Source organism: Lycorma delicatula, chromosome 5 (assembly GCF_047948215.1).
Source record: "Lycorma delicatula isolate Av1 chromosome 5, ASM4794821v1, whole genome shotgun sequence".
Classification (NCBI taxonomy): Eukaryota; Metazoa; Arthropoda; class Insecta; order Hemiptera; family Fulgoridae; genus Lycorma; species Lycorma delicatula.
This window is the reverse complement of record NC_134459.1, coordinates 51,162,638-51,188,064: the sequence shown is the minus strand read 5'-3', so window position 1 is coordinate 51,188,064 and position 25,427 is coordinate 51,162,638. Positions and strand designations below refer to the sequence as shown.

Sequence of the window (25,427 nt, the reverse complement as noted above, 5' to 3'; positions counted from 1 at the left end):
ACATCTTGTACTGTAATCTTATTACTTAAAGCCATATTTTCATGTTGAAGATGTAGGATGCTTACATGTTATTAAAAGTAATATCTGCTGTATGAAATGTGAACTGTAAAAGATTCAATAGATTATTTGGGTATATATTCTAGTAAAAGAAAAGCAAGATAAATTTAAAACAGAGACCTAAGGGATAAGGACATCGTTCTAACAGCAAGGTGTCGTGTGCTCATATGTGTAACAGGTTTTTTCAGAATTGGAAGGGTTATCACTGCCCATAAGCCAAAATCAAAATGTATATTTTTCATGTAGTTTTTCACTTAAAAACAGTGTAAGAAAAAAATGAAAGAAAATTGTTTTTTGATATTTCCTGATTGTAAACAGTAATTTGCCAGTGGACACTGTTCATCATGGAAACATTAAAACAACTGATCATGGCCATAATCAATATGTATCCTGATTATGTGTACAACTACTCTCTAAGTGAATTCAGAATTTCATACATTTTATCTTCATCTCCATCCATTTTATACCAATGACTTTTCAGAAAAGAGTAGTCCCCAAAACTTTCACAAAAGCAATTACTTCAACATTACCATATATCTGCATCATAGGCAGTACAGTTGTCAAACTCCTCTAAAAAATGTACATCTATATAACTGGTAAATTTATGTATGACACCTGATCAAAAAATAACCAATCATTTTTAATTACACGCCAACAGAGATATTTAGTAATGTGTGGTTGGCAGCATTGTGTTCTGCATAACCTCCTCTGTAAGCACATGTTTTTAGATTGTTGATATCTCATTTAGTTCCCTTCTCGACCTCTGGCCCCATACTGCAAACTTGCATTGCATTATTGGTTTCTTTTATAGTAAGAGCAGTGTTCTACGTTCTCATTGTCAGAGTTGTACAACAATCGGTGGCAGTTAGTCAACTTATGTTGCTGCGGAGTATTACACTCACACACACTGGGTACAGGGCAGTTAACAGCCCCAATAAGACCACGCCTGTAAAGTGTACTCCTTTTATCTTAGTGAAAGGCTTTGATGTTGGGACACTGGGTCAGGGGCAAACAATGCAGGTTGCATGACATAGACCGGGCAAAGATCATGCATAATATGGCACATGGAGCATAGCAAGGAGGTGAAATTGATGGCTGAACAATTAGGCTGGGCCATCAAGACTGACTATGAAAGGGTGCTACGGCAGCCACGGCCAATAGACAGATCCTTGAGTAGTGGCCAGTCTGCTGATCACAGCATGCCTGGAGCTGTCATGACCTCTGCTTCCGGGAGGCTGTCTATTGACCGCAGGCGGCAGCCCAGGAAAAAGTGGTGGTCCTCTGACTTGAGCATGCAGCGCACAAGAGTGAGATCCATGTGTAGAATGTAATAGCATCACCCCCTAATGGGAATTATCATTGACGACAAGCGCACTGAGGGCCTGCATGTCTAATGGCACATCCATAGTGAATATGTTCATGCCATCAAGGAAGCCAAACTCAAGTTTTGGCAAGACTCCATGAACAAGTTGCAGCACAGCCCCTGACAGCTCGCGAAGACATGTTACTGGCCAAAGCCATTGCACATGCTGTCTAGTGTTCAGCGTGGGTTAGGTGGTCGTGACCACACATTAACATCTGTGACGACTTACCAGGTGTTCCTGGATACTCTGTTTCCAGATGCTCCAGCAAAAGTCGGCATCAGGGCAGGTGAAACACCCATTCCCTGGCATGCGGGCTGTGGATCTCATGGATATAGTACAAGTGGTTTCTTGAATGGCACCGAGAAAGGCACATCACCGAATATTTATCAACTTGACCCAGATATTTTTTAACATCTGCTGTCTGTCATGAGAGAGCCACTTGGCAGGCTGTTCTTGGGGTGCCTTAGCTGGAGTTGCTTTCCAACGTGTTGGAAAGTGGCTTTGGTGAGAGTGCTCTTAAAACCAGGAAAGGATCTGAGTGAGGTTGGCAGTTATCGCCCATCAGCCTCTTACCAGTTATCAGCAAGTTGCTTGAAAGGCATTGCAGCAAGGGAATGCATTGACATGAACTGTCTTCTAAATCGAGGCCAGTATGGCTTCAAGAAAGGGGGGTTGGTACCAAGGATTGCATCTTAAATGCTCTTGCTAAGGTGAAAAGCACATACTGTAAATATCTTTTGGTGATTTTTATAGTCATAGAGGCAGCATTTCCTTCCTTGTGTTGGAGTTCTGCCCTCTATGAGTTGGAACGCTGCAATGTTTCCTGTAGCCCTGCAGGCCGTAGTGTCCGACTATTTGTCTAACCATACAGCTCTGTTTAAAGATGCACACCTGGTTGTGAAATAGTCCATCACCAGGGAAGCCTGCAGGGTTCCATTTTCGGTACACTGCTGTGGAATATTGTATTAGACAGATTTCTGGGACTGACATTCCAGATTGGGTCATGGTCCAGCCATTCACTGATGACTGTCTCCTTTTAGTTCATGGTAATTCATGACCACAGCTAGAAGATCGGGCGCAAGCGGCCTTGTCAATGGCAGAGGGCTGGATAGACATTCAAAATTTAAAGAGTTAAATTTCCTAAGTACCTAGGTGTTTTGATTGATGAGAAGTTACTGATTAGTAACCACATTAGGCGAATAGCAGCTGACACCATCTCTGTAATGCACAAGCTTAGGATTGCTCGGAAGGATTATGGGCTGTCAGGCAGTCATTTGTACGTGGTGTACCAAGGTGTCTTCAAAAGTATGGTCTCTTATGCTGCATCACAGCCTTAATAGTATGCAATGGAGTTTTTAAAACAACCTTCTATGAGGCTACCACTGTATTGGAAAAGGCTCTCCCAATCGATTAAGTGGTGAAAAGTTCGGGCGGCTATGTGGAAGTTGCGAAGAGGCAGTGAAGCTGAGGTATATGGGATGCAGTTTCGAGCCGAGCCAGTAACAGAGCAGAACGGTGATCACAATGCACCGGTTCTAAATTTCATTCAGTTGTCCATCTCCCACCTGCATAGAAGGCTTCCTCACAATGGATGCATGGCAGCAAGAATGGCACACCACAACTAAGGGAAGGTCCTTGTATAGATTTATACAGTACTTGGGGAGATGGTATGCCTCTCCTTCAATTTTAAGGACAACAAGTGTCCAGGTGCTTTCAAACAATATTAACTTGAACCAATATTTGTTTCGGTTTCCTTCGAATCGAAGGAACATATCATGTTTGTCTTGGGGGGGCCAGAACTCAGGCCATCCTAGAACTTTATCAAGGGGAAAATTGCCAATCATAAGTGAAGTCAATGTGGCTCCACTCATAAGTGAAGAGTCAATGTGGCATGAGCCATATTATCAGACCATGTGGGTGTCCCGTGATGCCAATGTTTTGTTCAATCAGCATCAGTAGTTTATTTAAGAGAAAGACTCCTTCCTCTGATTTAAGGCAACCAAATGGGGTGGTGGCAAAAGAAATGCCATGCAAACCAATCTCATTTAGAGTTTTCGTGTTATTGTTATTTGAGTGTAACATATTTAAATGTTAGTAGTAATTTTTGTAATGTGCGATTTTCAGTCAATAATTCTTCACTCAAAATGTTATGGCATAACCCAACTGAGATGCTAACCTCTTCTGCAAATTCTCTGACTGTCAATTGGCAATTTACATGCATCAGATCACTGATTTTCTGAACGTGGGTGTCATCAATTTTAGTCTAAGGCCTTCCTGGTTGAGTCATTTTCCGATTGACTGACGACCACTTTTATTAAATCAGGAAAACTGTTCGTAACATTGTGTACAACCCAGAGCATCATCTCTGTAAGTTTGTTTCAAAAGTTTGTGTGGAAGTTTTCCCGTTTCACACAAAATTTTACATTATATCTTTACTCCTGAAAATCACACATTACAAAAATCACTAATAACACTTAAAACACATTGCACTCAAATACAAAAATTAAACGAGATATAAACAATCCAAGAACATATGATTACAGAGGATGTTATGCAGAACACAATGCTGCCAACCACACGTCACTAAATATTCGTTAGCAGGTAATTAAAAATGTTACTTTTTGAACAGACCTGGTATATAGATATAATTGATTGTTTCTGCTTACAGCAGAATCTTCAGTTCTTTTTTTTATTTTCTTATTAAAACATTAAAAACTACTTCAATTCTTTTTAACCAAAAATGAAACATGTACGAAAACGCACATTTTAGAAAAACCTGTTACAATTTTTAGAAATCCAAAGATTCTAATATAGATGTTAGTTAAATTAACATTACAAAGCAAAATTATATTTATAGTAATATCCACACACATATACCCAAGTGCTTATCAACTACAGTCAGCCATGTTTGTAACATAAGAAACTATATCGATTGGGCTATTTACTGGAGAATGAATGAAGCTCACAATTCCATTTTAATTAATTCAATTGTAGTTAATGGGAGCAACACAAATACAACAAGAAAAATATAACGGCGCAAGGTACTGGCATTCACAAACTTATAGAAAAGAACCATGAATTATTCTTTTGAGTAAAATCTAACATGATACGTGGCGAATCTGTTTAAATTATCAGAGAACGGATGAGCCAGTTTTCATATTGGTAGTCTCGTCTAACAATATACGTTTACAAGCCAAACAGATCAATTTAAATGTTACATTGAAGAAATAAAAGCTTATTAAAAAAGATATTTTTAATCTTTATTGAACTTAAAACGAGTCCGGCACAGGCATATATGTATACAATATACAGGCATTAAATGATGCCAAAATATACATATTTTACAAAATTAAACATCACATCATATACATTTTTTTTTTTTTTTAATATAATAATTATAATAGTAATAAGACTACTAACTACACCTTTTCTTTATATAAGCATCTTTTTCATGAATCTTTAATAATACAACAGATATTAACGACCACAGTCAACTCATTCAGTTTCAGTACACTGAACTTTCATTACTTCTGCCTACCTAATAGGATTACATAGTATGACAAAAACATGTAACTGTAAATTAATTTTATAGTGAAAAAAAGAAAAAAAAATTATACCATATTACAAAAAAAGAGTATTAAGACATATTAAAATAATAAAATAATCATAATGTAATTACTGTATAAAAAATGGAAAACATATTTAAAAACATAGGATAACAGATAAAATATATCTCAATGCAATTAATATGATCATTAGTAACAAATTCAATGCAATTCATTAAAGGAAGTGCTTTCTTCGCAGTAAGAGATTTAAAAATTGGTTAGTTGATTATTATAAATATAATAATTTGAACTGAAACAGTCCAATGAAATTTCAGATATTCAAATGTTCAGTCGTTTAATATCGGTTAATATAACCATTTAAGGTATCACATTAAAAACTGTATCTTTCTACAACCAAGACGGTTACTTTACTTTAAATTATTACAACTTTCGCTGTCATTTAACGTCACAAAATAGACCCACTTTTCATAATTATCATCATCATATTCATAATAATAATAAAAATAATTATTATTATTGTAAACAAATTTTGATTCAGGTACTTAAAAATTAACAACACTCAAAAAATTATAACATGATTAATTTAAAATATAAACTTTACATATAGTCTATTTATTTATAATATATAAAAGTGGGTACTGTGACTATCATAAATTATCACCATTTCATACATTCAACCGATTACGATTCACAAACTTCTGATACTAGTTTTTCCATTTGGATTTCCGTTTCAAGGTCTACACTTGGAGAAGTTTCTTGTTGAGGCCATGCCGATACCGGGGCAGACGGTGCAGGTGATAAAGGTTCTGGATCTGCTAGATCTTCGAGGCCAGGAGGCGCTTTTAATTTGTTCAACTCATCGCACAGCTGATGATAATGTCTCTGTAAAATTGTAAGACCACTAATTTACTACAATGGACATAATATTTATATTGATTATACTCTATATAATGTAATAGATTATTCCTCCTTATGTATTTTAAAAGGTGCATTTATTCAAAAATAAATAAATTTCCAATTAAAAAATTTCTCACTGGACTTTTGTAATATTCCATGTAAATGAGGGAAAGTATAATCAAATGTTTTATGTCAGTAAATTTCTTTTAAAAGAATAAAGTTTTATTTTAATATGTAAGCAATCTAGGTTTTAATTGCTAAAAAGACTACACTAAAACTATGCGTAATAATGTTACTAGTCATAAAAAATATTTACATGATTTTCAAGCAGTAAATAAATTCAATTTAATTAAGTAGCATATAAACGAACTTAAGATGTTTGGAATTAAGATGTTTTGGTCTCCATCTTGAATTTAAGTTTCTATACTACTAAATGGAAGTTTTATGTTTTCTACTAAATGGTTTTAATGATACCTCATTTTATAATTAAAAAAAAAAAAGTAGACTTTTTCTACATTTTCAAACCATTTTTTCACACATGTAGCTTTTGATTAAGCATTTAAACATTGTTCAAACATGATAAAACTTTTAACATCTAAGTTTCCTTTCACGGCTAACAGCTCATGGTCAAAAGAAATTAAATGTAACTAGAACTTGTGAACTTTTTTTTAAGTATAAAATAACACAAACAATTTGAGATCGTGTGAAGGAGGCCATGCAAACAAAATTACAATAAGCTAAAGTAAAATTACAGTAAAAAGCCCTCAAAAAGAAAAAAAATAATAACATCGAAGAAATTGTTATAAGTTCTTTATCTTAATTTTTATGTTGAACAAGATAGGTAGGTCATTTCAACCGGGGGAAAAAATAATGAATGCCAAACTAGAATTAATGGCCTGGTGAATGGAAGGAAAGGAAGATTTCAAATGATGGATGGGATTATGGAAAAGAGAAAATATGCTGAAATACAGGTTAGCAAAAGATAGAACAAGCTAGAGAGCAGCAGCCGTGGCAGGACCTGCCCTAATGGCAGAACACTATGAACAAATGAATAACTACAATTAGCTAAATACAAGTATTTAAAAAAATTTGATAAAAAAATCATAAATGCATTCACAAAATTTTTTTAACAGTCAAGTACTTCATGCAGTTGTAAACACCAAAAGCAGTATCATGAGGTAAATTTAAAGATACTTCATCGTACTGGCTATATGGCAAAACATATACATATGTACACCTGCCCATTCATACTTTAAGCAGAACCAACTACTATGGTCATTAGGTACTAAGAAATACAAGGTCTGAACAAGAAATATGTAGACTGTTTGAATTGCTCAGGTCCAGTTGGTTCCAGTCAAATCCACTTGGCATTGCCATGTTCGTACAGATCAGAGCTGATTACAACACAGTTTTTTGATTGTAAATATCATTATTGGTTGCTTAGCTATGTGAAATGTTTTTTTTTGTTTGGCGGATTTTAGAATGAGTGACTTGAACAAGCAAAGAGTTGTGAAATTTTGTGTGAAACTTGGAAAATCTGCGAGTGAAACTTTTGATATGCTCAAGACGGCTTACAGCAACGTTGCTATGAAGTATGCAACATGTTTTCAGTGGCATGGACGTTTTAAAGATGGTCGTCAGTCGATTTTAAAGACAATGAATGTCCTGGACGTCCTTCCACGTCAACTGACAACTAACACGTAGACAAAATCAATTGCTCTGGTTTGGGCAAATTGACGTCTGACCATCAGAGAGCTTGCTGAAGAGTGTGGGATATCAGTTGGATCATATTTCGAGATTTTGACTGAAAAATTGAAGATGCACCACATTGCTGTGAAATTTGTTCCATATCTGATGACAGACGACGAAAAAGCCCATCGCATCCATGCTTGTCAAGAATTGCTTGAACGTTCAGAAGATTAAAAGTTCTTGCCAAGGATCATAACAGGTGATGAATCTTGGGTGATCAAAACAAAGGTTCAATCGTCCCAGTGCGTGAGTGAAACATCTGCCAGACAAAAAAAGCTTGCCAAGTTCGTTCCAATGTGAAGGTGATGTTGACAGTTTTTTTTATGCTTAGGGCATAGTCCACCACGAGTACCTCCCTCAAGGCTCCACAGTGAACCAGACTTACTACATTGAATTTTTCGAACGTCTGCGGGATGCTATCCATCGGAAAAGGCCAGAAATGTGGAAGAGTGGTGACTGGTTTTTTCCACAACAACGCTCCAGCCCATTCAGCCCTCAAAACTGGCGAGTTTTTGGCCAAACACTTGATCACTGTTCTTTCCCTCCCACCATACTCACCTGAACTCACTCCTTGTGACTTCTTCTTGTTCCCCAAACTCAAAAGACCGTTGAAAGGAAGAAGATTTGAGACGATTCCTGAGACTGAGGCAAATGCTGCAAAGGAACTGAAGAGCATCACAAAAGAAACATTCCAGGACTGTTTCCAAAAGTGGTAACACCGTTGGGATAAGTGTGTGCATCGGGGAGGAGAGTACTTTGAAGGGACCCAGACAAGTAACTTCTAAATAAAGTACATTTACGTATTATGTATTAAATACGTAAATACGTATTACGTATTTACGTTTTATGACGTTAGTCTACATATTTTTTGAACATACCTCGTATACACATTTAAGAAATAAATATAAATAAACAGAGGAGAACTAACTGTAAACCAGCACAGTAAACAAAATTTACCTAATAATTAAACTTCTCCTTTCAGTACAATTCATAATTCAGTTTTCTTCCTATTCATATAGTTAATTTTTATTAGCATTATCTTTAAATGCATTAAACTAATAGCAGATCAGCACAAAGATTTTGTCATAAATTTATGTGTAAAGTATAAGTGTTATATTCACATTCAGCTGCAAAACAGTCGCTGCTCAAATAAAATTAACAATTAAATATTTTTTTACATGGGCAACATGGTATACTAGTAATTAACTAGGAATAACATTTATTTATGTATCTTCCAGAAAATTTACTGAAGAAAAGACATAAAAGAAGGCGAAACAAATTTAACCATTTAATAAAATACATCAAGAGTAATTCAATTAACTGCTGTAATTACCTTTAAAGCTATTGTATTTAGGGAGATAGTACGCCCTGTGCGTCTATCACCAGACTGACTCTCCATATCTGCTATCCAACCTTCAATCTGTTTTTTAATTTCTTTTCTTTTCATCCAGAAATGTGTTTGTATAACCTAATTAAATTTAAAAGATTAACACAATAATTAAAAATAAAACATATAAAAAATTTTAGCAACTAAAACAGAGTTGCTATTTTAACTAAATAGGTTACTGAAAAAAAAACTAGTTAAATTTCATTAAGTGTAACATAAGCAGAAAATAATGAAGAAAAAATACAGAACAGGATTGTCAACAGAGAACAAGCACAAACATCAGCAGCTTCTTTTTATTAATAATATTACTATGAAGACTCAAGAAAAATTGTTTATTTTGGTAAAGCATTCTACTAATATCTGCACATTACCACAAAATTGTTATAATACTAATCCAATCTTCAATACCATCGAATGCCTTTTTAGAATTTATACAAAGTATCCACTTTACATTTTATTGAGTAATTAATATTAATAATGATATAAAGTGAAATTTACTGATAAAAAAGCTGATAAACCATTCTTGACAATGATAAATAGTAAATTAATACAAAATGACATATGTATTTACAAATATCATTTTGTATATTTATCTAGTTAAAACAAATTAATTCTAAAAAAATGTATTATCTCGCATACATATGTTATACATATATTACAAGAGTGAATCTATTATAAACTGTAATTTTTTTTTAATTTACTGATTAACAATATACACAATTCATAACTCTGTACAATTCGTTTCTCTATATAGTTTCTTGAACAATCTACACATTTTTGCACAATTTGGAAGCTTTAATATTCCTTGTGTTGGGTAAAGTTAACAAAAAATAAAAATGATACACAGCTCGTATTTGCCAAAAGAAATTGGACTTTAATTAGAAAGAAATACTAAACTTATGTTAAATCATAAGCTTAAAAAATTAAAAGAAATTATGAAACAACATAACTTAATTCTATATAAGAAATATCAGCTGAAATCAGCATAACAGTAATAATAATACATGATAAATACATAAAAAAATACATATTTCAAGTAATAGTTTTGAGAATCTACAATTAAACAAAGCCTGAAACTCAAAGGAATATAAAACACCTTTTTTACAATTATTGCATTAAAAAATACGTGTCTAAAAACAGTTTAAATAACTAAAATACATTATTAATCAAACTACAGGATAGCATACAAAAACATTAAATATTACTAGAACAAATTACAATATCAATTACAGAGAAGTCCACAATTACGACTTCACCTCAGGAGAAATAATTTTTAGATTAAAATAAGAAACGTAATATGAATTCAGTACATGAATTAGATAAGAATTAATCTCTGCGATTAACAAATAACATTAGATGAATGATAGAGTTAATTACAATAAACATTTCAAGTAAAGGTAATTTACTCAGTAACTGACGTTTCAACATAAACTTTTGATGAACAACCCGAAATATAATTAACTATAGTTATCAATAATAATATATGAAATATGTCACACACATGTTTTATAATTCTGAAGTAGTGTTTAAATTACAAGTAGATTTGAAAATAACAAAAGCTGGCATTAACAGCACATAGAAACTGTTACACGTGAGGAATAATAACATAACCTATATCTAAGCCACCTTGCATGGCTATACTTGAGTGAAGAAATGGTTGTAGAAGCAAATCTTGAATTTCAAATTCATAGAGTACAATAAATTGAGCATTTCACTGATTTTACTAATAACATAACTGTTAAATATAAATAATAATGAATAATTTGAACTTGCCTTTATCACACATAAATATTAGCAAAAGATGAACTCGTGAATGAAAGTACACATGAATACATAGTTAATCCTAGGCGAAGTCTACAATGGCGTATCAAAAATACAGAGGTGAAACGTGGTTTAGAAGTTTACGATTTCATCGAAGATACGATGCTACGTATTGTTTAGAACAATACGTAGCATCTCAGATATGTAGCAACGAGTTTGGATCGATGAAAATGTAATCAGCATCGGGAGAAGATTCGGCGTCGATAGAATTGGCAGTTTGTAGTAATTGAAACGCTTTCAACAGAGACGTAATATACTGAATTTGAAGAATTAACTTATCGAGGAAACGAGGCAAAATGAACATAGAAATTTGTAAAATCACAAAAACACTGACGAGTAGAACAAGAGAGAATGACCACAACGTTTATGAGTATGAATACGATGAAAGTATTTAAACATTATACAAGAGAGACAATTACAAGCTCCTCCAAGGCTGGAGGATCAGCCTTGTGGATCCGCACAACGTGAAAGTCAGGACTAGAATGCCAAAATGGTGGTGTAGTGAGAAGTAGGGGGGAAGCAAACCTAGGCAGTGGACAGGAGAGTGTGTGTAAAAAAACAAGAGATGTGTGCATGTATTAGAATGGGAAGGATGGAAAAGGGTGTCTGAAAAAGGCGATAAATAATGCGTGAAATGAACACGCGGCCACTAATAAGATGACAGAGCCACCCGTCTGACTGACGCCAGGTCTCGAATAAACCAAACAAATTTAATCAAACAGATACACATATGACAAGCCCAATACGAAACAGAGTAATAAATTTACCAAGCCTGTAACAAACAACAAGACCCAACCCTAGCTTTGAATTCATTGGAAATAACGCAACTTTACGCAATAGCGTAAACACCTTGTTTATAAAAAGTTAGAGGACGAGTAGTTGTCAACCCATTTCGCATGTGCTCCTCCACATCTTCATTGTTTTTTAATTGTTCCCCTCCTAGCGATTGTTTCAAGAGCATAAACAAAAAAAAATAGTCACAAAGAGAACAAATCTGGACTGTTGTGTAGGTGGTTGAGGGTTTCCCAGTGCATTTTTTCCAATTTATCCCTTGTCTAAATCATGATATGCAACCTGGCGTTGTCATAGAGAAGGATGACATCTCTAATGTGCATACCCCATCTTTTGTTTCTTGTAGCAGCTAGCAATAGTAAGCTGCACTCACTGTTCATTTATTGTGGAAAGAATCAAAAGTAAAACTCCCCTTGAGCAAAAAAAAATCATTGCAAGAACTTTTCCAGCTGAGACTGGTTTTGGCCTTCATTAGGCGACCTTATCCTTCTATCACCACTCCTTAGTCACCATTTTTGATTCTAGAGTTTAATGATTGACCCGACTATTATATGTGATGATGGGCCTCAAAAAAAAACATTCCTTCTTGCTGAAATCAAATCAGAAGTCTCTCACAGATCTCCAACCCGACCTGTTTTTGATTTTCAGTCACCAAATTTGGAACTTGGCACTAATTTTTCTAAGACCAAGATTTTTTTTGGGGACGAAAAACATTTTTTTGTTAACATCACCCAGAAAACAAAAATGTGAAATATAAAAAGAAAATACAAAATCTAATAAGGCAACAATAAAATTAAAACAAAGATAAAAACGTAAAGTAGAAATTTAAAAACAAAGTTACACTCAAACTAAAAAACTAAAAACAAAGACAAAACAAAGTTAAAATACAAAATATGCAATTACTGTACAAAGAATAAAATGTCAAGAACACTATTAAAAAGTATGCAAACACTAATACATTGGAGAAATAAAAAGTCTTGGTCCAAAACGTCTTTGTTATTGCCCAGGATGTGACAAAAACTCCTGGGCAATTTAAATTTACGATGCAAGGCCGCATAATGTATGCAATGCACAAGGATATGGCGCATAGTCAAGCGGCATTTGCATCATATGCATATTGGTGCACTTTCTGCTGACATTAGGTACCCGTGTGTAGCTCTCAGATGTCCCATCCACAATCAGCAGAGGACCACTTCCTCTCTGTGAATTTTCCTGTGGGAGGAATCCCATGGCAACACAGAATCTTTGAAATAGTGAAGTTTGTTGTTGATTGTGGCAATCCAGTTGTCTTTCCACCTCGCACGAAGAGCATGTTTGACATAGTTAATAAAGTTGGATGTAGTAACATAGGTAGTGAAGGATGGTTGACTGCATGCGTCTTCAGCAGCAGAATCTGCACATTCATTACCTGGAATCCCCAAAAGCTAGGAATCCTGACAATTGTCTGGCCCACATATACACTTGGTTCTGGGACAGTGTAGCACCCCCAAACTGTACCTTTAAGAGTTAAAATTCCAGTGGGTTTAATGCCTTCATTAGTTAAAAACTTTATGGTTGTTTTATGCTGTGCAACAGATGACAGAACCTCTTGCTCACTCATGGCTATACTGACAACAGAACAGAGCAGAGGAGCTAACCAAGCTAGTTACCCCTCTCTAACACACCAAACATTAACACCCCCACACCTCACCATCCAGCTCAGAACTGCTTACTGTGCAGAATAACAAAATGTTTCTATTTTCAACAATGTTTCAATTTTGAAACATATGGATTTTGGACTTTTTCTTAACTGAAGTAATAAGCTCTCATTGAGAAGAGCTTTTCAACAATATATCAAAAGTGATACTTATTTTCATTGGTTCCAGAGTTATAGCCAAATAAAATTTTAATTAATGAAATATTTGGATCTTGCAAGGGGAAGGCAAATCTATTCAAATCTGACTTCATACACATATTTTTTTAACTTCTTTTTTTTTAAATTTAGATATATTGACTTATAAATAATATTAACCTCTGACAGTAAAAAAAAAGTAAAAATAAATAATAATTCAGTAATAACAGTACAAAAAAAATATATATGAAAAAATCTGATGTTATTGATGAAATAAAAAAATATATGTATATGAAGTCGGATCAGAACTGACGTGTGCACGGTTTTGAATGTATCACATTCTCACTTACACCAGATATCTACTAAGTAATATAAAATGCTGATGCAGACATCACAAAAAATGGTGATGCAATGTGGTGTCCACCACAATGGATTTGTGCAACAGTCCACTTTATTAAAGAATTGGAGTGTCATATCTCACTTTCAAATGAAATAAGTTTAAATGAAGTGAAGGAAAAAATGTGTATAAGTAATTTAATAGGTATACAAGGAAGTATGTGGTGTACAACATCAGTTTTTTTTTACTGAATTTTGTTGAATGAATCAAACATGAAAATAAAATTGGATAAAATAAAGATGCATCTTAACAGTTTATAAACACTACCTAAATTAGACATAGAAAATTACAATTATATAAAGTACACATAAACAACAAAAATTACAAAACTCCACTATCAATGAAAACTATAAATCAATAAAATCTTCTTTATATCTTAAGAACAGTTTACTCAATTTTGATCAGTAAATTAAATTCTAGCATACTATTTGACCAGAAAAATCACCCTTTTTTAAAAAAACATTCCATCCATTTAAACACAATTGTATTGAAATAAATATAATTACCTGCTTAAAGCATGGAGATGGATTTCGTAACTGTTCCAACATTGCCCATTTTACAGTAGCTTGACATATATTTGAATTGTATTCTCTAGAGCTTTGGTCACCGGAAGGTGTACCTCTTGATCTTTCATATCCTGGTTCATTAAAATAAGGTTCTGGCACTAATATTAGTGACTGTATTGAAACTAAAACCTGAAAAATGAAACATTTTAAGATCAGTAGAACATTAACTACACACAACTCACAAACAAATTTTGTTACAATATAGGACAACAAACAGAAAAAAATACAACAGAATGAGTGAAAAAAAAATCAGGTTTCTTGACTTCATAGGCAATAAAATTTTACTGGGTGGTGTGCCATCAAGCATGGTACACTGTATGACCGGTTGAGTTCTTGTGAAACCTCCCACTGACATAGGTTTCACAACCTTTAAGATAAGTTCATAGGCTGAGTCTTAGGGTTTAAGTTTCATGATCCCACTCCCTTCTGCAGTACAAAATAATCAAATACAAAAATATTAAAATACAATACAATGTTTTAGTTAAATGGAATTATACAGAACTTGAGATATAAGGCTACTCATAATGAAAATTGTATAATGAACCATAATAACTCATAAGTACATTTCAAAACTATATAGAAGATGTTTTACTTCTATCATGTTTACTCTCCTTTTTTCCTGTTTAGCATTTGGAAATTATCATTCAGGTATTACTTCAGAGGATGAATGAGCATGATATGTATGAGTGTAAATGAAATGTAGTTTTGTACAGTCTCAGTTCAACCATTCCTGAGATGTGTGGTTAATTGAAACCCAACCACCAAAGAACACCAGTATCCGTGATCTAGTATTCAAATCCATATAAAAGTAATTCAGACTATTCACTCTCCAGATTTTGAAATCTCATTCAGGTTCTCAATCAAAGATTAGGGGAGACTGTCTTTCTAGAAATTTCTATTGATACATCGGGGTAGTACCTTCCAGAGAAGGTTGAAATTTAAAAATAGCACATTTAATGCCAAAAATACATATAAGAATAGTACATGTTCATATATGTTTATAAAGGAGCTCGAGTTCTGTTGTTTCATGCAACAAGAGAAAGAGAAAATTGAGTGAGATTGAGAGAAAGAGAGATAGGAGATAAAAATATGCCTGTCTGAATTGGTAGATTACTTTCATCGCTCATTCACTCATTTAAATTTGCAAAGTACCTTGACTTTAACAAGAAAATACATCAACAGTAAAAAATAACAGCACTTATTCAAAATATCCAAGTAATAAGTTTAAAAAGAAGTAACGACAAAGAATAAAACAAACCTGTAAGAAACTAGACGTATGTGCGTTCCACTTCTCTTCTGGTCGACCGTGCCATGTGTTTAATACACTGAGACAAACTTTACCATCATTGTAAAGGTTTGGATTGAATCTTATTGTATGGTGTCCAGTTGTTTCTAGATTTATTAGCATAGGAGAGTTTGGATAATCTGGAGGAAAATAAACATCTAGTTCAAAACATCCATTAGCGTAAGGTGTTTCTGCTGGACCAGTAATTAAAACCTATAACAAGCAGTCATAAATTCTTTAATTATTAAACACTTTTGCCTTATATTCAAATTATATATCTAGGAATCACATAGCAAAATAGTAACAAATTAAGATGACACTTAAAATTATTTTATTAAGAGTTATACTTTCTGTTATAAGGCGATAACATCAAATGACAATGTAAACTGTCTAACTGTAGTTAGACAGTTTAGACAATCAACTTCCAAACAATAACCCATTAAGTCTGCAATAATTTCTTGTAATAGTTAATCTTCTTATTAAATATACATATTATTTTTACAACTACATATAGGCATTCCTTGCAGTCATCAAATAAAGGGAAAAATATCTTCTAGAAGTATAAGTACAAGTAACAAAAAGCACACTTTACCTTTCTGCTGGCAATAAAAATAATACTGCTCACTTCAGCTGCAAAAATTACAATAACTTCTTCCATATCATACCGACTACTGGCTTTACCTAGCACTGCATAGAACAGACGATATCATACTGAGATTATATAAGTAGTCAGAGGCTAGTATGCCATTTTGCTACGGCAACTGTCAGTTTTGGAATAGTCCTTGTAACATTGCATGCTAATATATAAAAGACAATTTAATACTAAGCTGTTAAATAGTATACCTTCATTATATCCAAACGATCAGTATCACAGCGAACAAATACAGAGCTACTATACGACAAAGGCAGTGAAGTAGATAAGGTAACAGTCTCTTGAGCTAGCCTTTTCATACGTGACGGGTGACACCTTTCACCTCCACTTTTAACATTAGATTCAAAATGATACGACACGACAAATTGGTAACCGCTACCATCACTATTTTCAGTTATCATCTCGTATGTATCTGAAACACAATTAAATTGATAAATAATATACTGAATATAATGATAACTATATATCTTTAATTGCCTATTATAACTATAATGAAACTTAGTACTGTCATGAAAGATTTTACAATAAACATTTTAAGGTAACAAAAAAATGTTTTAAAATTGTGAAATCAAGATTGAGCACCAAAGTTAATTAATGAATTGTTGAAGTATATTGAAAGAAAAAACAAAACATTGAAATTTTGTTTGTATTTATATATGTAATATTACTTTTCTAATATATTTATTTAATTTTATGTCATCTTTATTAATCTCTGAAATTTCTAAATTTATGTTAATATCAGAAACAGAATGTTTATTGTTTTATCAGATGGTGTGCTATACTAGATAAAGCTAATTCATTATTTTTGTAGTTTTTATAACGTCAATAATATAATAATGGGGCATAATGGCAACTAGATCATGTCTACATGGACAAACACCACCTCAAAGAGATCTACAAAGTATAAGTCCTCCGAGCAGTAGACACAGGCTCAGTTCACTATGCAATCAAAATTAAAATTAAGTTCACTCCCCAAAGAAAGCAAAAAACAAAGCCCCCTAAAACTAAAAGAAAAATGGACCATACCCAATTAATCAGAATGAAAATTACCAAAAGGCAACAAAAAAAATAACCACAGATAAACTCAAAAATCGAGTCAATAACCTTAAACAAATTACAGAAGATTTAGTTCCAATAAATCCTATAAAAAACATCAATGGTGGAACAGCAAATGTGACGACACAGTGAAGAAAAGACATCAAGCATGACTATTTCAGCTATCTTAAAAATTACAAACATGTTCCAGAATCTAGTAAAACAAAGAAAAGAAACCACCCAAACCCTAAGGAAAATAAAAAGACCACACCATAAAGACACACTGAAGTTAATAGGATTCAATAAAACACAGTCAATAGACTACTTTAAAACCTTCAGAAATTAGCTCCAAAAATACTAACCCCCCCCTACCCAACCAATAAAGAATGATAAACTGGCCCATAACAATATAGACAACATGGAAATCCTAGCTAAATATTTCAACAAATTCCTAAATTGTGAAGAACCGACAGAATTCCTAAACTTCAACACAAACACCCCAATAACAACACCAGCAGAAAACATCAACCCTCCCACAATAAAAGAAGTCTACCAGTCACTGAGTAAGATGAAGAATTATAAAGCAGCATGAGAAGATCAGACTTTTGTAGAGACCTAGAAACATGCAGGAAGATCAGCAAAAATTGTCCTTCATTAACAGCTTGTCAACATCTGAAACAAAGAAGAACTACCAGAACAATGGACAAAACCCCTCATCCATTCACTACACAAATAAGGGGACAAAAACAGACCCCTGTAATTGTCCTAACAATTACAGGGGAATCTCTCTCCTAGAAACATTATACAAAGTTCTTTCAAGAATCATCCTCAAAAAGATTGGTTTACAACTTAATAAAGAACTAGGAGATATCAGAGAGGTATCAAACCCTGGAGGAGCTATCCAGACCAGACCATGAGTCTCAAGCTAATAATGGATTACAACAGGAAAAGAATCAGAAACATGGTGATGACATTGGTAGATTTCAAGAAAGCTTAGACTGCATCCGCAGAGAATCCCTGCTAAAAATTCTAAGACATCTCGGACTACATACCAAATTAATAAACATGATAAAACTGACCCTCACAAACACTAAGTCAAAGGTAAAATTCAGAGGCGAGCTCTCAGAACCATTTGAAATCAAAACAGGACTGCACTAACGTAATAGGATCTCACTGCTGTTATTCAACTGCCATATAGAAATGGTAATGAGGGAATGGCTTAAAAAATGCCCCCAAAATTAAAAACAGGCTGAAAAATCAAAACAAACTGTCTTCAATTTTCACCAACAATTTGGCAAAGCTAGCAGATGACATCGACAAAGCTAAATCAAAATATTAGAACTTAAAACATTGCAAATAAAATTGGCCTCAAAGTATCATTAAAAAAAATAAAAATTATGTTCCAAAAACCAACATGATTAAAAGAAGTAAACATAAACAGTAATAAAATCAAATTAGTAACCCAATTTAAGTGCCTCGGAGAAGTAACAAACAACCTAAATGAAAAAACCACAATCCAAAAAAGAAGAAACAAACTAGCTGAAGCTCAAATTAACCTGGTACACTTACAATAAAAATATAAAAATATAATACTACAACAGTTATAAAACTAGAAGCCACTGATGCAGCAAAAACACTCTTCCACCTGAACAAATAAACAGACAGACAGACTCCAGAAAATTAAAAGAAAATCAGTAAAAAGTACCAGAAAGACAGGCAATGGTGAATTGTGCCCAACAAAGTCATGTAAAAAAGATTTAAAACCCACCAATGATACCACGTATGGAGAAGACTAGGATTCTTTGGACATATCATGAGCATGCAAAAGATTCAAGACGAACAGCTAGTACAGTACAATCTTGACTTGACAAACACCAAGACAGGATGCAGATGGATCAGAGAAATAAGGACTTGTAGGAAATTGGCATTACACCAGCAGACACCACAGATTAGATAAAATTAAAGAACAAAAACACTTGCTTCACACTCACAAGAAAAAACTCACAACACGAACATTTTCAACATTAGAAATAGCACAAAAATTGGAATGTATGAAAACATACCGGGAGAACTGGAAGATTCAAACAGTCCCATCAAAGAGACATGGATAATGGCCTAACTAAAGCAATCCTGTGTGGTGATAAAAGATAAAGATGATGATGATGATGATAATAATAATAATAATAATAATAATAATAATAATAATAATAATATATGCGCGCGCACACGCACACCCACACCCTCAAGGTGAAACAGTGAACCACGTATAATATCAAGGCATTTACAATGGTTACATGAAAAAAATTCCGCAAGAGACTAAAGTTGTGATGAGACAACACATGGTTCCTTCACCATGACGATTTTTTCTTATTTCCAAAATTAAAATCAATGATGAAAAGATGCTGTTAATAATTTAATATTACGTAAACTCAAAATAAAATTTAAAAGTAATCAATTTTCAAAATAAAATCTCTAATGAAAACAAAGGAAGTTTATTATTGGATGGTAAAAATATATGGCACACCATTTATATTATGTAAAAAAAATTGAATTTTTGGGAGATTATGAATAAAGGAATACACAAAGTTCATAAACATAATGTTTACAAGTAGTGGTGCAAAAGAAAATAAGTTGTACAGAAAACCCCCTATAATAATACAAACAATAAACTAAAACTAGTGTAAAAATAAAAAAATTAGGAAAAAATGAATAAAAGATTTATTAGGAAAGAAATATTCAGCCAATATAGATTGAATAGGATTACTAAGTAAATAATTTACACTGATGTAACTTACCAAATTGAAGTGCTTTCATAACTTCTAAATATCGCTCATCAAGTGATCTTTTCATAGGGTAATCTACTTCTGCATGACTAGTACTTTCACCATCAGTATCACCATCATAAGTAAGTCTGTCTGTTGCCACCTGAAAAACAAAGTATTTTTTTTTAAAGAAATTAATCATCTCAATTTAAAATTCACTCAAAATATTTCTTCTAAATGACTCTATATAACTTTTCCATAACTTATATAGCATTATTGAAATTCTATCTATGTTTAAACCACCAAAAATAGAATGAATTAAATTTTATTAAATCTAATTCACTTTACAGGAACACTTTCAATGGTACCCTTGACATCAACCATGCTACACTGATTTAAAAATACACACGTAAATATGTTTAACTGTATGCACTGCGCTATGCATATATCTGTTTTGACTAAATATGTTTAGAAACAGGGATTAATAATTTGAGTGAATCTTATTTGTAACAGGGTCCACATATTGTAATAGTCCTATCTTTTATTCAAATGATTGGTTCTAAGTCTGAATCTCAGTCAGGCTTGTCATTTTTTCAGGTATTACATTTATTACATTTATCAGCAAGGGTTAATAATCAAACAACTTGAAATAAAGAAAAATGTAAAAACACGTATTTTTAATATATATAAACTAATAATAGTAATGGAAACCTTAAAATACTCTTCTATTAAATAAGGCAGGCGTAATAAACTAAACCGTTATTCTGTTTTTGGGGTAAATATTGTCCATTATTAAATACATACACCCACATTATACATTATATTATATGCACTCATTTAAGTATCAACAGTAAGCAGCACTTCTGCCTCCCATCTGGAAGATTTTCTGTTCAAAGCTGGCCATGTATCTGCAGCCAGTTGGTTACTACTTAGCTACTTGTCACTTCCAATGTAATTAAATGAAATGCTGCATACTGAACTACCTGTTAGTAACTCAGTAATGTATCACATACCAGTTCCAAGGAACTAGGTTTCCCAGTCTCCTAGCTACTTCAGGAACCTAGAAACATCTATCTGGCATGAATTATTTCAAATTAATTCTCTCAAGTTTGTATTTCGCTGTTGAATGGCAGGAACAATCATTTGCAAGGCTGCTTCAACATGAAATTGAAAGCAATAAATTTACAGTAAGTCTGTAGGAGCTCTATTAATGTTATGTGAACAGTCTGCAGGTGTTTTTTTTTTTGTGAAATGAATAAATAAAAAATTGTCTTCATTCGACTGTCCAAATTTTCATTACTAAGTAGCTGTATGTAGTGAACAGCACCATTAACCAGTTAGCAATTAGTTATTCAATTAAATCACTAACCAGTTCAGTTTATATTGAATAGCTCTGTAAGAGGATGGGATGGTCATTTAAATCAATCACTTACTTTCATTCAGATTCTTTCAGTAACTTATATACTATATTTCATGAGCCAAAGGCAAGCATATATCTGTGCTGTTATATTCTTTCATTGTTTTACTTACTGTGGATCAAAGTGATGAAATTCAATGCCTATTCTAATAATTAAATATTTTAGATTAGTACTTAACAGTTAATTTATAAATCATTAAGCATAACAGTATGCTACTTCATTTGTTTGCAAATAAAAAGAAACTAGGTAAACCAAGGAAAATGTTATTTTTTCCTTCTTTTTAAGATGAAGGACCAGAGAGGTCATTACAACCAGACAAATATGAGCAACAGAATGAGATTGTGAATGACTGTTAGAGATTGTGAAAAATATTAATAAAATTTTAATTAAATAGTATAAAATATGATCCAAAAAGTTTTATTAAATTTATAGGAAATATGAAGCAAGTTCTTCTAAATATTATCATACAAGGGATTAAAATGCAAGTTAATATTATCAGAATTGTAAAGGGATGCCCATCAAATGACATAATTTAAGAAAAACTTAACATAGTGAAAATCAAACAATTAGAAAAAATTGTACAGGACAGTCACACAATAGAAATTAATAAAATACATATATCATCATATTGTGTGTGTGTGTGTTCACGCATGCGTGAAAATTATAAGTATTCATGATGACATGTACAGAAAGCATTATCATTGTTACAAGTTAACTTTGATAATTGTCATGACCAAACGATTTATACAATGGATAGTTACAGGTTAATCCAATTGTGCAAAATAGATGAGCCAATTTAAATTTTGAAATGTACTATTTAAATTAATATTAATTAAAAACAGGTTCTGTAAAGAAAATATTTTCTCTCTATTTAATTAATTGGTATGAAGACCTTGTAAATGCTGATAAATTATTAAATATGGTGAAAGTAAAATAACATAGCCCTTTGATAAAATAAGTTGTTTGATTCAAGATGGTTTTACTCTTCTTTCTGAACTGATGTAAAATTTTTTCTTACAATACAAAAGATTACAGTACACTCACAGTTATACATAATCTCTTTACAATACTTTTTTTCAATGGCAAATAATAAAATAGAAAACATAATAAAAAGTATTGGCAAAATAAAAAATGTAATATAGAACAAATAAAAAATAGTTATTGTAATAGAGAAACACATATAATAATGCTGATATTACCTGGACTAGGTAAGCGGTTTCTTGTATATCAGGGATAAGCAATGCAAGACCTTCATCAGATTCCATCTCCTCTTGCATTTTGTTACTATTATTATTGTTACTATTATTACCACTATTACTGCTACAATTTCCACCAGTCCTACTATTTTTCCTATGTCCTTTTACTTTATTGTTCCTGAAATTGAAGAGAATAAAATTTATAATCAGAAACAACCTATTCAATACAAAGATAATTTACATATTTCCACCTGCAAGCTTCAAAAATGTTGAAGTGAATTAATGAATTAATTCATCAAGCCAAAAAAAACAATTGTCTTATTGCATCAAATTCAATGTACAATGTTTACTGTTTAATATTGAATGTGTAAGCTCATTCAAAAATATACTTGTATCACTTAAAAAGTATTTTTAAGCAAATAGTATTTTATTGTTAATTTATATAATTCAGATATTATTTTATATTAAAGAACACTATTATAATAATAAAGAACATAGTTTTTACTACAATCTCGAAACATTATTTCCATATTTTCTGTGTAGTCTTATATTAAAACTTCTAATCAATTTTAACTTTTTATAAATAGGTAACTTTTTGTTCCCAAATAAATAAATTGATTTTATTGAATGAAAATGCATTTAAAATGTTTTTGTTGAATAAATGGAAATTAATAACATTCCTAAAAAATAATGAAAAGAAAAATTTATTTGAATCTGTACTATGCTAAAAGAAATTTCAATTGAATAAATAATTTGTTAATATAAACACAAAATCAATAAAACAATGAATTTTTTACAAATGAGGCTAATATTTTATTATGTAATTTAAAAAATTAATTAACTGGGTGAAAATCCACTGTAACAGTTTAATACTACAACTTGAAAAAATTAGTTCTCATTTTGCTTTGGTGTTCCCACAAATAAATTACACTAATAAACTTAGTAAATTGTATAAAACTTTTTATACTGAATTCAAAAATGCAATCAGAATTTTCCATCGCCCACTATTTTTGTACGAAAACATTTCTGAAGTATTGGTTTAGCAGAATTCAACATTTCTTTTTTAGAGATAACTTATGTAAATAAAAGAACATTTTAGATGATGTAACATACAACATTTTAATATTACTTTTACAAAGATACGTACATCTTATATCTAATACCTATCAATTGAGATATTTAATTTTATATATATAAAATATTATGGATCTCTAAGTGTTAGAAAGTGTTTTCTATTGCTGTACCGACACCTGAGCTACAGCTATTTTTAACATCTAATATGTAGTAAAGATGACTGATAAAAATTTTTTTTTATACATACACTATTTAGTTCTCATTAAAAAAACACTTATGGCCAACTCTGAAAGAACCAAATCGTCTGTAATCAGGCTAATAAAATTAGTAAATAATATATTAAATTTATAAATAATTAAAAAGTAATATTAATTAAATTATATAAAAAATAATAAATAATTACTTTAAACGATGAGCGTAAGTATCGACACATGATTTCATTTTAGTAAGAAGACAAACAATAGATAAATCATTAGCAGAAACCGAAGCCTTTTGAGGTAACAATAAGGAAACAAGTTGTGTGTTCTGGGCCATTGCCCTCAATAACTGTAGTACAGCTCTATAGAGTGGAATGTGTCTTGCCATATCAAGAACTGAAATGAGAAAAAATTGACAGTTTTAAAGTAAAGGTGTAAAGTAATTTAAATATTTAAAGTACAAAGATTATTAAAAAATTTCTATTGCATATATATATATATATGCAAATCACTAGTGTATTTACTTTACTGTGAAATAAATTTATGCAGACTCTCATCAAAGAACTCTTCAATCATGGTATGCATTAGCTGCTCAGCAGTTTCAGAGTCAGTTAGATCTTCATCTAGGAAAAAGATAAGTTAACACTGTAACAAACTCAGGCTTATACAGAAATTGTAAAAAATAGCCTTTTTGTTCTTTTGATCCAAGTCATTATTAAGTATCAACTTACTTCTTCACCATGTGTGTATCTATATGTCCTCTGAATTTCTGATGCCAATCTCTGACAATGGTAACATTTAAATCCATTAACACAAATCAACATCAATGTATCTCAAAGTTTGTGGGAATGATAATGACAGGTTCCATGTTTCATTAACTGCTACTATATGAACATTATTGTCATTTAAGCACATAAATAGAATGTAGTTCTGAATATGCTATGCATATGACATATTACAGTATTGGTATGTTACACGACTGTCCAACTACAACAGGAGCGTAATGTATTTAGAGTGTATGAATGTATATTTGCTCCAAAGGAGCAGTTCAATGACTGAACTGATTTAGATGTATGAACCCACGTTGGAATCCTTGTATGTTACCAGGAGTGTCATAGGGGTGTATATATATATAAATATGTAGTAATGGAGATTGCCGATTGAACTGATCAATCTTTAATGAATTGAATTAATGAACTGTGAAGCTCTATCCCTGTGTGAGCTGGGTTTAAATTGAATGATTCAAATCAATCGAATGAATATTACAAAAATAATAGAATTAAATCTGCGTTAAATAACAATAATTTTAAAAGATTTAAAAAATTTCTGTTAATACGGGCTTCCTGTGAGGACTGCGTGTGCGGCTAGAGTGAAAAGGTGT

At 32.2% G+C, this 25,427-nt stretch overlaps 1 protein-coding gene across 3 annotated transcripts in view; it reads right to left on the bottom strand.

Moving 5' to 3' along the window:
- Positions 1-4,656: 4,656 nt before the first annotated feature.
- Positions 4,657-25,427, bottom strand: part of Bruce (BIR repeat containing ubiquitin-conjugating enzyme) — a 265,772-nt gene continuing 245,001 nt past the window's right edge. For all 3 annotated transcript variants that reach the window (XM_075366104.1, XM_075366105.1, XM_075366106.1), the window contains 8 exons: positions 24,253-24,442; positions 22,779-22,953; positions 20,195-20,324; positions 16,556-16,776; positions 15,686-15,925; positions 14,368-14,556; positions 8,967-9,101; positions 4,657-5,869 (listed from right to left, as the gene is read on the bottom strand). In XM_075366104.1, coding sequence (XP_075222219.1) covers positions 5,669-5,869; positions 8,967-9,101; positions 14,368-14,556; positions 15,686-15,925; positions 16,556-16,776; positions 20,195-20,324; positions 22,779-22,953; positions 24,253-24,442 — 1,481 coding nt within the window. In that variant the 3' untranslated portion in view covers positions 4,657-5,668. The remainder of the gene's footprint in view (positions 5,870-8,966; positions 9,102-14,367; positions 14,557-15,685; positions 15,926-16,555; positions 16,777-20,194; positions 20,325-22,778; positions 22,954-24,252; positions 24,443-25,427) is intronic.